The sequence below is a fragment of the Ammospiza nelsoni genome, chromosome 12 (genome assembly GCF_027579445.1).
Source record: "Ammospiza nelsoni isolate bAmmNel1 chromosome 12, bAmmNel1.pri, whole genome shotgun sequence".
Lineage (NCBI taxonomy): Eukaryota > Metazoa > Chordata > Aves > Passeriformes > Passerellidae > Ammospiza > Ammospiza nelsoni.
This window is the reverse complement of record NC_080644.1, coordinates 15,009,424-15,025,320: the sequence shown is the minus strand read 5'-3', so window position 1 is coordinate 15,025,320 and position 15,897 is coordinate 15,009,424. Positions and strand designations below refer to the sequence as shown.

General features: G+C 42.8%; 1 protein-coding gene across 1 annotated transcript in view; it reads right to left on the bottom strand.

Moving 5' to 3' along the window:
* NCOA6 (nuclear receptor coactivator 6) overlaps window positions 1–13,595 on the bottom strand; it is a 36,848-nt gene extending 23,253 nt beyond the window's left edge. The window contains exons 1-7 of the mRNA XM_059480755.1: window positions 13,490–13,595; window positions 7,901–8,053; window positions 7,523–7,797; window positions 4,566–4,721; window positions 3,875–3,997; window positions 2,358–2,486; window positions 728–1,543 (exon numbers count right to left, since the gene is read on the bottom strand). Of these exons, the coding sequence (XP_059336738.1) occupies window positions 728–1,543; window positions 2,358–2,486; window positions 3,875–3,997; window positions 4,566–4,721; window positions 7,523–7,757 (1,459 nt within the window). The 5' untranslated portion in view covers window positions 7,758–7,797; window positions 7,901–8,053; window positions 13,490–13,595. The remainder of the gene's footprint in view (window positions 1–727; window positions 1,544–2,357; window positions 2,487–3,874; window positions 3,998–4,565; window positions 4,722–7,522; window positions 7,798–7,900; window positions 8,054–13,489) is intronic.
* Window positions 13,596–15,897: the final 2,302 nt, after the last annotated feature.

Here is a 15,897-nt window from a genome sequence, read left to right as displayed (position 1 = left end):
AAAAAAAAACAACCAAGGACACAAAAGAGATCCTGGGACTGACAAAAGAAATGCCTTCAATGTTAGAGAAGAACTCTAGGAGTAGTGAAGAAGTGAGTGCATTGGTTCAAAGAGAAAACTAAAGACAACACAGTCAAATGAGAAACTAAAACATCCCTTAACATCTTAATTTTAGGATAGGGAGTACAACAGCATGGCAACAATAGCTTTTTCCTCTTCATATAGGAAGAAACTGGTGACAAAGACAGGGTGAAGAAGAAGCATCCTCAGCTTAGAAAGGAAGATGCAAAACAATGCTTCACTTCTGTAATAGAAAATGTAAATGGTGACAGAGGAAGTGAAGAGAGAAGTGTTTTCATTACACTCTTGCAAAAAATCCTCCCCTTTCCCCCCAAAAAAGAACAACCTCAAACCTAAACAAAATCCCCACACCATCTCTGAACACCCTAAGCTTGCTTAAAGGCAACAGCAGAGCTGTCAGCAGGACCACTGGCAGTAATAAGTGCAGTGCACACAGCAACTCCTCCCTGACCCTTTGGGCATCTCTGTGACACTGCAGGACAGAGACAGAGTGATGTGAATGCTCCTCCACCAGCACCCACCTCATACTGCACCTATTTGTTGACTCTGTCTCATAAAGGATCTTTTCAGAGCTAACAGCAATATTAGTTCTAGACTTTATGTTTCTTTTCCTTTTAAAATAAATGAAGGTCTCAGTGCTTCTTACCTCCTAAACCAGGGTGTAAACCTTGTGGACCTTGGTTTTGCTGCTGCATCACCATGAAGTTGGGGGGTACATTCCCCTGCTGCACCATAGGATTACGACTGGGAGAGCTGACAGGCTGCTGGAAGCCCTGGGGAAGAGTGCTGCTCTGGGCAGGCCTTGGTCCCAGCTGCTGCTGTGGCTGGTTAACAGTGGGAGATGAGGCAGGGGAGCCCTGCTGGAAGGAGGAGGGAGAAGAAGCAGGAGACTTATTGGTCAGGTGGGGCTGTTGTAGCGGGGTAGGAACCCGTGAGGGCCCTCCCTGGAGGCTTTTCATTTGAGGAGCAGTAAACTGGCCAGGATTGCTCATCTGGGGAAAGTTTGAGTGAGCCTGAGAAGCTTGCTGGCTTCCAAAAGGATATGGAGGTGGAGGATGGGTAGGAGTTTGTACTGTTGCTAGAGATGGTCTTGCTTGAAGCTGCTGCTGCATTTGTCCAGGCAACGGGGCCTTTTTCCAGCCCTGGTTCACTGTCAGTGTGCCCAGTGCTCCCTGGGTTGGAGGAGGCTGGAGTGCTCCAGAAGGAAGCTGGTTCCAGCCAGGGGGAACTGGAACCTGTGCTGGTGAAGTGAATGAAGGTCGGATGCCCTGTGGTGGCTGCTGATGGGGCTGTGGAGGCCGATTCTGCAGCTGCTGCTGCTGCTGGAGCTGCTGGAAGTTGGCTGAGTTCATCTGCCTGTTTACAGGAACTGACTGCATTGAATGGAGCTGAGGAGCTAAAGATCCAGATGGATGATTTTGTTGCTGCATATTTAGCCCAGATAAGAGTGGGTCCATTGCATCTAATAAAATAGCAAAGAAAAATAATTTTTAAAAAAACCTACTGTAGACAAAACCCATCCCAAAACAACAAAGGCTAAACTGCTTGCTTGCATTTTCTTACTCTGCATAAAAAGTTCATATTCCAGAGAAGCCAGGTCTTATCAATTTATATCCTCTAAAATAAAGCACAGCAGCCCCACAATGCTACAGACTGATGTGAGCCTTCTACGCACTCAGAACTGCAGAACCACAGAGTATCTCATCTGGAAGGACCATCGAGTCCAAACCCCTGCTCCTGGCAGGATCACCTAAAGCTAAACCACAGGACAAAGAGCATCACTGAGACACTCCCTGAAGTCTGTCAGGCTTGGTGCCCTGACTGCTTCCCTGGGGAAGCCATGAAGAACAACCCCCAAACATTCACACCCTCCAGACCCCCAGTCCTTAACTGACCAGTCTATCTACCCTTCCTGAAAAGAAGGGAAAGAAGAGCACCAGAGATATTCCTGCCTCATCGAACTAACCCTTCTCTTACCTTCAAGCTAAACATAAAGATCAGTCATGACAGTTCAAGTGCAAAAATACAATTGCCATTGCTCAACAGATTTGAACAAAACACCAAGCAAGCTGGTGACTTATTAGGCACCCAAATTATTTGCAAAAAATTCACAGATTAAGGGGGAAGGGAGGTTTTCACAGAAAGAGTAGCTCCCAGAAAGACAGGGAAAATGCTCCAGAACAATTCTGGAGTACTCTCATGAGTACACACTCAAGCCTGTGTGCTGAAGAATCAAAGTTTAAGAACTTTCTCAGATCAGTATTAAATTTTACCACCTGGCTGTGAGGAAGGCCGAGGTGTTCGTGACTGCAGCTCAGCACTAGCACCACTTGCCACCATAGAGGAGGGCACATTTCCACCCTGGGACATCATGACAGCTGCAGCATTGCTCATTCTTATTAAACCTTAAAAAATAAAAATAGAAATCATCAAGTCTCGCAGTTACATAGAGAAGAATTTTAAAATTTTTCTTTTAACAAGAAAAAAATATATTTGTCAGTAAAACAATTCTTTAGACTTCAGGAATTGTTTGTTCAAAATAACCTGAGGATACACCTCTCTGTCTGAAAGCTCAGATTCCCTAGTATCAAACAAACAAGTTCAGGTCATGCTGTAGGTCTTTAGCACCAAATTTTTAAAAATAGTACAAATGAAAACACCACTGACTCATGAACTAATGTGAGCCTGACCAACTACTAAAAGCGCCAAAGGACAAGATTGTATCAAAGCTGTACATGTAACTCAGGTTTTTGCAACATTTGAAACTAGAAAGTAATTGAGGTGTTGCAAGAAGAAAAAAAATGTCAATGTTTCACTTCCACGGACTGTAATTTTCTAAAATGATTGCTACTGTTGCCCTGTTGGTTCTGTTGCTGTTTTGTTGTTGACCTGCAGACAGGAAATGTGGGCACTGATGCTGACTGTGGAGAGTAGAGCCCTTCTTCAAAATGCTTTAGTCATTGTTAAGGAAAAAAATTTCATTATTTTAATTAGGTTTCTACAAAGCTGAAACGTTCTTTCCATTCCTTCTCCTCAATGGCCACAAATGCATCTTACATAAACTGACTAAAAATTGTCCTAAATTCCATTGACTAAAATATTAGTTATTTATGCTGCCTTATGATTCAGCTATTTTAATAAATTAGTTAGTAGCTTTCTTTGTAAAAACTTTGTCAAATTTGAGTTTTGTAGTTAAAAATTCCTTATGAGTATACAATACTCTAAAATATAGTTTAAAAACTACACATTTCCACAAAAACCCCTTCTTTATGATCAGATCTCAAAAGTTTATCAGAAAATAAGAAGAGAGTAACAATTACAGTGTCCCATCCTTCCCATAATTCTAATGGATTTGATCTAAGTCAGTTTATTGTACACTGAATCAAGACTTTTGCACATTTCCATAAAGAGAACCAAGCAGAACACTCTGAAAATTTGTGCATACTTCAAAGTGAATTCACTACACTCAACTCATCTGCTTCAATAGACTGTATGTAAAAGCTCCAAACAAACCAACTACCCAACAAAACCCCAAACCACCACACCCTCACAACACCCGAAAACAAACCAAAGGGCCCTGCCAAAATCACCCCAACGTTTGTGGGACACAATGCACCCAACAATTCATTCACATAACACAGGACATAGTTTGACAGCACAGAACAAGACCAGACATTAATAGAAATGGCAATTAGAGCTCTGCAAACAGGAGCTGCTGTAGCCAGTGGAGTCTCAAGAGGCCAGCAGTACATGTGGGGTGTGTGAAGCAGCAGCAGAAGGCGTGGGGATTTACCTTGCCCCCCCTGCATGGGGAATGCCGTGTCCATGCGCATGGCCGTGCTCGCGCCCAGGGGCCCGTTGATCCGCACGTCCTGGCTCCTGCTCTGGCCCAAAGCCAAGTTGATGGCACCTTCCCCTAAAGCAAGGCACAGGTTGGGTGAACAGGAGAAACAGAAAGGCAGAACAGACTTTTGCAAAAGGACTTTTTTTTAGAGATGCCGAGGAAGGAAGAACAGGTTTCACCTCCAGGGCGCACTTTAGAAGGACACTTGCACATCACAGCACTCTTCTGGATTGCAGTTTTAAGAAGAACAAATGTCATGACAAGCATTGCCTGCCCTTGATTCCATCCTGAGGGTGCTCCTGGACAACTGTCCAGAATGGATATGGTAACTGTGAAAGCCACTGAAAACTTGTCTTAAAGAAAGACTCTCATGAAACAACAGGGAAAGAAGATCAGCCTACCCTTTCCCAGTCAACACACAGACAACATTTTTCAGGAGGGTTCCTGGTGCCCAGAGCAGTTCCAGCTTTCATTTCTATTATTAGTAAATGTTCTTTTTGAAAGAATAAAAATCCTGAGCTATCTTTTTCACTAAAGCCAAAGTAGTAACTACAAGTTTTGCAGCGCTAACCAAACACACAAAACTGCTTTTTGAGTGTAGTTAAACCTGAGCTTTGGAAGCAGATGAGGTGTGAAATACCTTCAATCTGAACGGAGAGAATGCCCAGGTCTCGGAGCTGCTGGTTGTTGTTCTGGGCCAGGATGCGCAGGCGCTCGGCCGCTTCCCGGGGGATGTTGAAGGTGACACGGACGCTGTTCCATGGCTCGATCTTCTGCACTTTCAACTTGTTGGATTCTTAGCAGAAAAACAATCCAAGTCAGTGCAAAGGCAGTTTATAAGCCCATCTGATGAAACAACTTGGTTAGAAGGTTGAAAAAAGTGAAACCCTATTTGGCTTTGAAAATTGCCAGTGCTCAGTCTCAGGTACAGGAGATTTTTCCCCACACAGGTATACAGCAACCAATGCTCCCAAACCCCAAAAACAGGGATTTTCCAAAAAATTAGCAGTAAAAACCTACTCAAATGGCAACCAATGCAACAGACAACAGAATCACTTGTAGTATTACTCAAAAACTGAAATATTCTGTGGATAAACTACTTTGGAAAGATAAGAAAATATCTAATAAAATAGATTTCATACAATGATAGGTGTTAGGTTTGGGTTGGAAAGGACCTTAAAGCCCATCTCATCCCACCCCCTGCCATGGGCAGGGACACCTTCCATTATCCCAGGGTGCTCCAAGCCCCATCCAGCCTGGCCTTGGACACTGCCAGGGATGGGACAACCTGTACCAGGGTCTCCTCACCCTCACAGGAAACAATTTCCTCCTAATATCCCATCTAAAATCTACACTCCATCTTAGAGCTATTCCCCCTTGTCCTGGCACTCCACCCTTTGTCCCCAGTCCCTCTCCAGCTCTCCTGGAGCCCCTTTGGGCACTGGCAGGGGCTCTGAGCTCTCCCTGGAGCTCCCTCTCCTCCAGGTGAGCACCCCCAGCTCTGCCAGCCTGTCCCAGAGCAGAGGGCTCCAGCCCTGTGTTACAGGACAGTGAACTGTACAGGTCTGCTTTGAGAACCAGATGAATGTGGGAAAAAACTGACTACAGGAATGAAATGCTTGAAATATTTGCGACCAGTGCCAACAGAGTCCTAGCAATATTTCATTGATTTCTACCTTATAATTTAGTTTTCTGGGTAAGCATTTCAAATCCACTGCCAAAAAGCATCTCAAAGTCATGCAAGATATTCACTTGCAGGTTTTCTGAACACCTGTTCTACACATGAGCATTTTTACATGGATCAGTGGCTTTCACAGGAACTGCAGAAAGGTTGGGCAGTTATGTTGGGTACATTATCCAAAGTGATACCTACCTACAAAATGCAGTTAAGGATGATTTTAAAAATACTCCCAATATAGCTTTATAAGTTTCCAGTTTCTATCTTTCTGTAAAGAAAGTTCCTCTCAAAACAGAAAGCGCTGACCCAAATTTTCATCAGCCAGTTCTTCCACTGTGACCTCAGATTTACTAAACATTTGCTAACTTTTGAGGTCTGAAAAACTTGTTAGTTAAGAATGCCACCACTCACTCCTAATTAGGAAGCTCTTGTTCACCACTAATTCACCAAGCCCCTTTTGCTGCTACAGTAATGGAATTATTAAATTCATGCTCATTCCACCTATAAACCTGGTTTTGGCTGGAAACATGGCAGGAGGAGTTTTAAAATCCCCTTTTATGGAGATTTGAACAATCCCATATTTTCTGCTGTTAATGTTGTAATATTTTACATAGAAAAATTGTATCCTCAGTTTCAGTATTTCTATATATTTGTACCCAAGTTTCTCATTTTTCAAGCACTGCATCTGCCAAGATAACCCCATGTTATTTACTAACTCTGCATTCAGGATATCCTATTTTGCTCTGAATCAGTTTAAATAACTTCACACCTGGATAATTTTCAAATTAACTGGACATTGATTTTAAAAATTTGCTTTCTCAGCTAAGGTCTGAATCATGTTTATTAATCCTGGCATTAATATTTATGACAGACTCAGCATGCAGATGCCTCTATATAACAAAAATGACTATGTGCACTTATAGACTGAATTTATTTTAAATAAAAAATGACACAATTGATCTGTGATATTACAAACATCCCTTCACACCAGTAATGGTCTGTTAGTTTACATCTCCTTCCAACTGTTTGTAAGACACAGCTCAAAACTGGTATTTCTTTACAGTATTTTTGTCTTATACCACCTTTTTTATCTCTCTGAGCAACAGCAAGAACCCAACAAACTGATGCCAGCTGACTAGATGGACAAAATTGAAATACTGGAATAAAGTGACAAAGAAATTCAGTTTGGCTATTGAGAAGTATTGTGTTAGTTTCCTGAAAAGGTGTTTGACACTGTTGAAGAAAACAATCAAGGTACTTAACTGAGCAGCCATCAGTAATCAGCACAGGACCTTTTGCAATATGCTCAGACAGGGGACAAATGTCTTTTTCCAGATCTAAACATGCTGGTAAAAGATGTCCCCAAAATCCTGTTATCACTGACTTGCCATGGAGCTGTTCCCAGAGCTGGATGGGCATTCAGGGGTATGTCAGGGCACCACCCATTCCCCAGCACAAATGAATCAATCAATCAATCAGGTAGGGCAGGTCAGAAAAGGGCAGTAATGCAATAGGTACTGGAAAATGAACCCATTCTCAGATGAACTGTAATTGTTTAAATTGGACAATTTGGGCAGTAAAACATCTCCTGTGTGAACAAGCCTGCGTTTCACTTTTTTATAACACAACCATGTGTAATAGAGGGACATGAAAGAGAATAAAACCAGGTGAAAAGTGGAAACAGAAGAAAAATGAATGAACTTGCCAAATAAATCAGTTTTAAACAACAAAACAACTGTAGACACTTGCAGTCTGCATTTCTGAGAGGAACAGCTTGCAAGTCACTAAGAATAACCCCAACAAATTATCATTACAAACTAAGCTGCTCAAACCCAATATAATCTATTTTTGTGCAAGTGCCCTGACTACCTAAATAAGCATTTTAAGGACAGTTGGAAAGTGACAAGAAGGCACATTACCCATGTGTAAAAGGCCAGGCACATTCTCCAGTATGGTATCCAGCTTCTGCTCAAAGTCTCTGTCACTTATATTTCCTTTAAAAGCCACAAAGATTGTGGAATCCCCAGGAGCAGCCTCCTGTTTCAGTTCATCTTCCTCCAGTCCTGAATCAAAATCCACCTCTAAGTCTTCCATAGCTGAGGAGCACAAGGAGGCATATGTGTCTTTTAAGTGAGGCAGATCATCCAAAACCATTGTTTCCAACAATGGGAGCCTGTCAGACGTCAAGGTGATGCTTGGAAGGGAAAAAGAGAATTATAATTAATATAATAATCATTGGGTAAGGACATTAAGAGCTGCTTTCAATGGCACATTTGGTCATTGACAGAAAAACATACCTGGTGAGCCAGGATTGGGCTCTGTGAGTCCAGCTGTGTGAGGCTGAAAATGGTGGCCATGGCAGTGGCCAGGCTGTTCCTCCACCAGGACAAACAGGAGGGGGTTCCTGGCAGAATTGTGCTGCACGTCACTTGAGAAGTATTCCAGTTAATCTAAAAGACAGACAGGTAGAAAGGAAGGTAGAGGATAAAAAAATCAGAGGAAAATGAATTTTATTCATTTGTGTATCACAGAGGGGATAAGCAAGCACCTGGTACCAATGCTGCAGTGCCAGACTAAAACTCAGAGCAACAGCTGAATTACAGAATGATAGCAAGACCCACCAAATTTAATTTTAGAGACTGCAGATGCAATAGGTCCAAAGCAGTAGGAAAGCCACAGCATATTTTTACCAGGAGAAATGTAGCATTTGAAAAATATTTTACTCACATCCAGCTAAATCTCAGGCATACTGTGCCTACTTTCTTAAAGTTTGTAAAGATTTAGGTGTTTTCAGCTTCTTATGCACAAAACAACCTGAAATCTGCTCCCCCTGTCACAGCCCACAACTCCCACCATGCCTCCAGATCACACTCAGATAAGAATGAATTCAGGAAGTCAAACTTCACACCTGATGGATCTTGCTTAATGAAATATCTAAACTTTGCAATAACCTTTGACATTATGGCATTAATCTAAGCTGTTACAGAAGTACAATCTGTGATAAAAGTATCCCTCAGCTTTCAGTGTATCCTATGTTAGGATACACATTTTCCCACTCCATCACAGGGCAATGGCACTGTCCTTTCCAGGTGACACATCTCCTCTAACACTCAGCACTTTGCAAATGCTGCTAAAAGATCCAAACCACCTGTAGAAACAACCAAAAAAGGGACCTGTTCTGACCACCACAGTCAAAATCAAATCCATTCACCAGCACTGTCAAGACCTCATAACTGCAAAGCTGTGGGTGTTTGGCACAAGCCACCCAGAAGGTTTAGCTCAGGACAACACGGCCTTGAACAGGACACAGATTGGGGTTTTGGCAGAGGTTCAAGTTCCCAGCACAAAACCACAGCTTTGAGATGAAACATGAGCTGCAGATACTGGCCAGAAACAGCCTTTTCTAATAAAAAATCTAACAATGTTAGAAAAGCCCAGATTCAGCTCTGCACTGTTTGCACACTCACACAGGGCTGCCGAAGGGACAATATTCCACAGGAAAAATCACGGGCTTGAAGGCACAAATTCCCATTGCTTTTGGTCAGATCTCTACACATACACTCACTACATTTACAAAATACAATGGATTTTTTCTCCCTTGCAACTCTACTCCACACCAGGCAATCCAACAGCACTAAGGAAAAATCCCCTATTTCACATGGAGTTTCTCTCTCATCCTGCAGCACCAGCCTTCATCCTCAAATTTCAGATTAAAAACCAAGCAAATTTTGTCTCACAAGCTCTTCTGCAGTTCTGCATCAGAAAATAAGTTCAATGTGTCACAGGCACTGATCTATTTCCACAGTGTTTTCATATACTTATTATTGCCATGGAAACTTTAAAGATGGGCAATAGAGAAATAAATTTTAAAAATTCATTACCAGGTGAACACAGAGACAATTAAATCTTTTTTCTTTCCCTTGCTGCTTGGCTTTGTGTCTAAATTACAGCTCTGATGTTGGCATCCCATTAAGGCAAACTCCTCAGTTTCATGTCAGGTGCCCAGATAATGAGAATCACAAATAATAGGAGTGTGTGAAAAATGTTTTAACTGATTTTCACACAATTGCTTGGACAGGTAACTTCTTACCCAAGCTGGCTTTACACTAACCATGGAACAGTCCTTCTTCTTCTGCATTCCTACATCTTTTATTCCCCATCCATGGACTGCAGGGAGAGAGGAGCTGAGGCTCCTACACCAATGGCCTTTTAATGGCCAAACACAGCCACTCTGTGCCAGGAATGAGGCGAGCATCCTGTGAAATAGAAGCACTGTATTCTGAGGAAAATTACATAGAATGTTATTTGTCAGAAAATCATGAGTACATTTTTTAGGGAGAGAAATTTCAGCTCAAAATACAGGCTCCTACATGTTGAAAAGGTACAACTGTTTGGAGGTGATGGGGTGTTGCACCTGCAGCGAGAAACATGAGTATGCCTGACAATCCCTAACACCAAAAAAATAAGAATTTATCTACAAGAACACAAACATTTCAGATCTTTTTTTAATAGAGCTGTCTGAAGTCTCCATCTTCCCTGTGAAAGAGCAGAAGATCCCCAGATTGCTTAAATCTGGTTTTTAAACAATTCATAAAAATGCTGCAACTTAGACCAAATTTCATCAACCTCATCTGAATGTGCTAAAATCTGACAGGATTTGTTGAAGTTATTGCCCTTTGTAAACACTGTAATAATTCTTCCTCTGAGGAGCCTCTTTGGCACATGTTAGTGGGGCAGTTGTTTTATCCAGAAGCTGAGTGTGCCTGGGAGCTCCTGGCACCCTTTGCACACTCTGCTCTTCTACCCCCTGCCCCCATACAACAGTGCAGGTGAATTTTAACCATTTATCTGTTATTTGGCTGTTTATTCCCACCTCTCTTACTTCAGTTAGATATTTTTAATAATTAGACTGCACTGAATAAGTTCTCTAAATCCCAAAGGACCACAGGCCTTGCTTCACCTGACTCAGAGAACCACAGGGATATTGTGAGGGAAGGAAACAAACTAAGACCAAGGTTTAAATTTTGCCTCCCAGATGAGCACATATAGATAGCTACAGCTCCCTTTGCATTTTTTCTTCACATTATGCTCCTAAAGGATCTCTGCTACATTCATCTGCTCCAATTCCCTCCAAAACACATGAACTTTTGTCTGCTGCTATGCTCAGGTATCATTTATCTCATGTATGACATGAGAAAGTGATGATTTGCAAAATTTTCCTTTTCAGGCAGTGCAGAGCACACCATCCATATCAGAGCAAATGAATCCCAGCTGCACAGCATCCTAACAACTTCTGTAACCTCATGGTTACAGGGTTGGCTTCCATAAACCCTGAGCAAGCACTTGACCATAATCAGCAGGTACCTTCCCTCAGCACTCTTCCACACAAACACAAACAGCCTTGAGCACAAGCACACACAGGTAAAACATTGCTCATTCAACAATCCCTTAAACAGCAGGGAATGCAGGGTCTCTGGTGAGTAAGAACCATCCCTGAACTGATCTGCACAACCACAGCTCACTTCAGGAACAAAAGCACCCATGCTCACTTGGCAGCATAAGGAGGTCTTTGACCATCATCCTTCCCTCAAAAAGCACACATGGCCTCCCTCTTGCCCCTGCTCCTTTAGAGTTTCCAAATTAGTATTTCCCATTAAACAATTGTTTCTGGAAAGTCAGAGCAAGTCCAGTGCTACCACATGGCAACCATTTACCCTCAAACCAGGCCTGGAACTGGCTACAGCAACAAAGCCAGTGCTATGCCTCTTTATTATAAAGTTGGTCTTATTTAGTACAGTCTAACTATTAAAAATATCTAACTGAAGTAAGAGAGGTGGGTCCTGTGGTTCTCTGAGTCAGGTGAAACAAGGCCTGTGTTCCTTTGGGATTTAGAAAAGTCTAATTAGACTCTGCTTATTCAGTACAGCCAAATAACAGATAAATGGTCAAAATTCACCTGCATTGTTGTATGGGGACTGGGGTAGAAGAACCCAAAAAGAGCAGAGTGTGCAAAGGGTGCATGCAGGGCACAGCCTGGGCTGCTGCAGCCAGGAGCTCCCAGGCACACTCAGCTCATGGATAAAACAACTGACCCACTACTAACATGTGCCAAAGAGGCTCCTCAGAGGGAAAATTCCCACAGGATAGAGGATGCTCCAGTTGAGGCCTGGGCTGCTGGACAGCTGGGTCACACACACACACCTGGGGAGCCCCGAGGCACTTTATTGTGCCCTGTGCTGTCCCCAGCAGCCTGCACAACAAACACAGCCAGGCTTGGAAAATCCCATCCAGAGCCCAGGACAGATGGGATTAGAGCAAAATCTGAAACAGCCAGTTGTCACTAACCAGGGAGCAGCTGAACACGGGAAAGCTGGCAGGCTCTGGAGTACCTGTAAGTGCTGGGCTCTGGAGAGAAAACAAACAACACAAAGGAAAAAAACCCAAATGGTACCTTGGTATTTTTGTCCCAAGGCTCACTCAACTGATCCAAACTTATGTCAATTAGTCTCTTAAAGAAAACTTGAAATCTCTTGTCCTGCTTTCCCTTATCTACTGCACTACACAGAGCAGTTTGACACAGTCAAACCAAGGCTTTGTCTGGCCACCTGTTCCAGGTTTTCTGCCACAGCCTATTGATTGCCAAGCTTTTTAATGCATTCAAAATAAACACTTTCACAACTGATGTCACATCAGAACCTGCACTCTTGCAAAACAAATAAAAAGCACTAAAACCATGCTCTACATCTCAACAAGTACTCTTCCAAATTACACAAAAGATTGGGAGGGATGAGAGCAGAAGGAGAGATGGATTGATGCCCTTCACTAGCAGATGGCACAAGCTGGCACTAAGCAGGGTCCTCATCTTCACACTGACCATTATTTAAAGCTGCAACATGGAAGGGAAAGACATGATGGTACAGCCAAACCCCTTGGGGAAACCAGAATTGAGAGTGAGGAGGAAAAGTCTGGGATAGCAGTAGCAATGTAATTTCTAAAGGATTCATGTTGCATTTGCTGTCACTGAAAAATGTTTTTCAAGTGACTTAATAGAAAAAATTATCAGGAATAAAGGATGTCTTGGAAAATACACTTTAATGTTTTCTGATTCCTTTGTTTTAGGTGTCAGTGATAAAAATATGTAGAGATTTTCACAATGGGACAGAGGAGGTTCAGCATTGCCAGAACAGTCCTGAGAGGATGGCTTTCATTAAACCTGAAACATGCACTGGCACACAGGCTGTGTTTAAATTACAACACCCATAAACCCCTGAAACCCTGATCACAGCCCTGTCTCTCCTGGAGATTTGGTAACAGTGCATTATCCTCCTACAGCTGTGTCCTTTATTGCCCAGCACAGCACCTGCCCATCTTAAGAGCTTGCTAAACCTGAGCAATGAATAAAGCCAGACACCCATATCCATTCTATGATACAAAGATTAAAATAATATGGCTTTGGGGAAAAAAAACCAAACAAAAACCCACAAAACAAAAAACCCAACAAAACTTTTAAACAAATTCTAGGCAAGTGTATATAACAATATAACACAAGGAGAATAAATAAGGCTAAGAAACATGGTTATAATATGAAAGAATACCTAAACATAAACATGCACTAAAATTTCCTCTAAAACAACTTAGCCAGGGTTCCAGTAATTTTGAACTTCAAACATTGGTGTTAGATGAATGACACAACTAAAGCATGTCAACTGTTCTCCTTGGAAGGAGCAGCCACAGACCTGGTGGCAAATCCCCCTAACCCTGTATGGCCAAGTGGAAGTCAGCTCTGCAGCCAGCCCAACTCTGCAAACACAGCAGTGAGGAGAGGCAGGGGGAGAATGTATAAAAACAACAGATATTCAGATGCATCATGTGTTTATTTTACCTACCAAAACAAATTTCACAACTTCAGCGTTGTGGGGTGTGCAACAGGACTTCAGGTAATTCCAGACTGGCAAACATGGTTAAACAGAAAGTCCCAAATATGGAATCCTGAAAGAAAACCATCACATTTCATCAGACAGTGATGTGAAATAACAGAAATACTGAACACAATGGTGAACAGCTCCATTTTTAATATGCAGTTTTGCACCAAGTCAAATGCTCCCCTCAGCAATGTAAAAAGCACATATTACTGTATTCAGATTTGAACAGCAAAGCCTGAGGAGCTTGAAAAATCTACCTTTCATTACAGGCAGAAAATGGAATATTTCCTTTAGCTGGAAATGGCATTCTATTCTTCTAAACAGGGCAAGTTTTATCTAAAATAATGTATTTATTTAAGTCTTAGGAGAAGCTCATCTTGATCAAACTAATCTTCAGAACAGAGGAACCAGCACAGCCAGGGTGTCCCTGTGCTCATCCTGAGCAGGTGCCTGAACCAGCTCAGGCTCAGCTCATTCCAGCAGCTCATTGCAAGCCCATAGACCACCTCAGACAGACTCTGCTGCTGCAGGTGGCCAGCACGGAGAGGTGAGTCCATTCCTAACCCTGCTCCTGGGCAAACCAAGCTGCACTCCAGCTCCTGGCATCATAAACACACAGCTGTAAAGCCAAATGACTTTGGGACAACAAAACACCGCCCCTCGAATCAATGCTTTAGAGGCACAGCCCGGGGTGCTTCTCAAGGAGATTTTCTGCTTGTGTGCTTGCCTGCTCATCACTGGGGAAGGGGACTGCCCAAAAACAAACAGGGGAAGCAGAAAATGGAAAAACACTCAGAAAGAAAAAGCAGAGATTTGTTGCCTTCTACCTAGACAACAAAGCAAAATTACTTTAAAAGCCTTATTGTGCTGTAGCCTGTGCACTTTGCACCAACCCAGCACCTCAGAGAGAAGGAAAGAGGTTGTACATTAAATCACATCACAGAGGCTTTGCAGCACTTTTAATGGTCATCTAACACTGTTCAACCCCTCCTATCTTGTATTTCTAAGTAATTGTAACTCAAGAAGTGTAGCACCAAGTTGAATGCCTGATGGATAAACCACAAGCAGTGATCTGTCTCCAGCCACATGCACCTGCCTAAACACCATGACCAGACACCAAGCTGAGGAGCAAAATCAGAATTTGAAATAGGAAATTTTAGTATTGTTGTATAAGCCAAAAGTAAAAAAGGTTTTCACATTCTACAGCAGATACTGCACTAGTTCTACCTCTTCACCCTTTTCATAAAAGGATGTTCCACAGCATAAACAAACTGGCTGGTTACCTCCAAAGCCAGGCCAAGGCTTCACAGGAAAGGCTGGGCCATGGAAAAGCTGGTTTTAGGGAAGTCTCCAAGGTGCAGCAGTCAGTCTCCCTGTGCCTTACCCCAGCAGGGTGAGGGTGATTTTGGCTAAAGCGTGGGGAAGTGGAGGGAAGAAAAAAATCTTCTGAACTCCTTGGTGCAAGGAACCAAAGGGGTTTTATTCCTCCAGTTCTCCCTTCTGAGTGTCCCTCGCCACAGCACCCAACTGCTCCAAAGAAGGACTGGGACAGACAGGCTGCCCTAGCAGGATCCAGTGAGAAACTGAGGATGGTCAGCATGGGATGGGAAGGAGAAAAAATAACTGCTGCTGTCTCCATTGCCATTGTGCACATGGGATTAAATTTGGTTAAGGAAAATAAGTAATCAGCATTGGTTCATTAACTCCAACTTTCACTACAGTCAGTTATGTGACAGACCTGGACACTGCAGACCCCAAGGAATTACAGAAAGAGCCTTGTGAAGTGTTCCAGCCACAGAAGAGTTTTATTAGAGTTTATGCTTTCCCAAACATGAAGAAAACAAACCAAGCATGTCTCCAGCAAGGCAGGCTTCGTTCACTCAGTGCCACAGAACTGCTCACTGCTCCTCACACTGCTCTGCTGCACTGCACAGCCCTCAAACTACAACACTGAAACCCAAATGTTCCTGACAAAGAGAAAATTACAGCTTGTTATATCACACATAGCTCTTGGCAGTGCTATCCTGATGTAGTCTGACAGCAGGTTTAATGAAACATCAGTTGGTTAAAGGTTCAAGAAGTTTGCTGAAAGCCCCCAACCCAAGCCAAGATGCCATGGACACACCTCAGCTGAGCCATTTGGTTTTATTCCAACAGAATTTGACTGCTGAGGTGCTCAGGACTGCTCTAAAAAGCAGAATGATAACTTTATACTAAACAGCTAAGTTAGCCATGTAGAAATTACCCCTTTCAGCAGCTGAGATACAAACCAAGGCAGCTGCCAGGCACAAGGGAAATGGGAATCAGCAATTTTCTTGGGAGCTGCAGTCCACCCAGCACAATATTTGGTCAATCAATTCCCATCAGCTGGG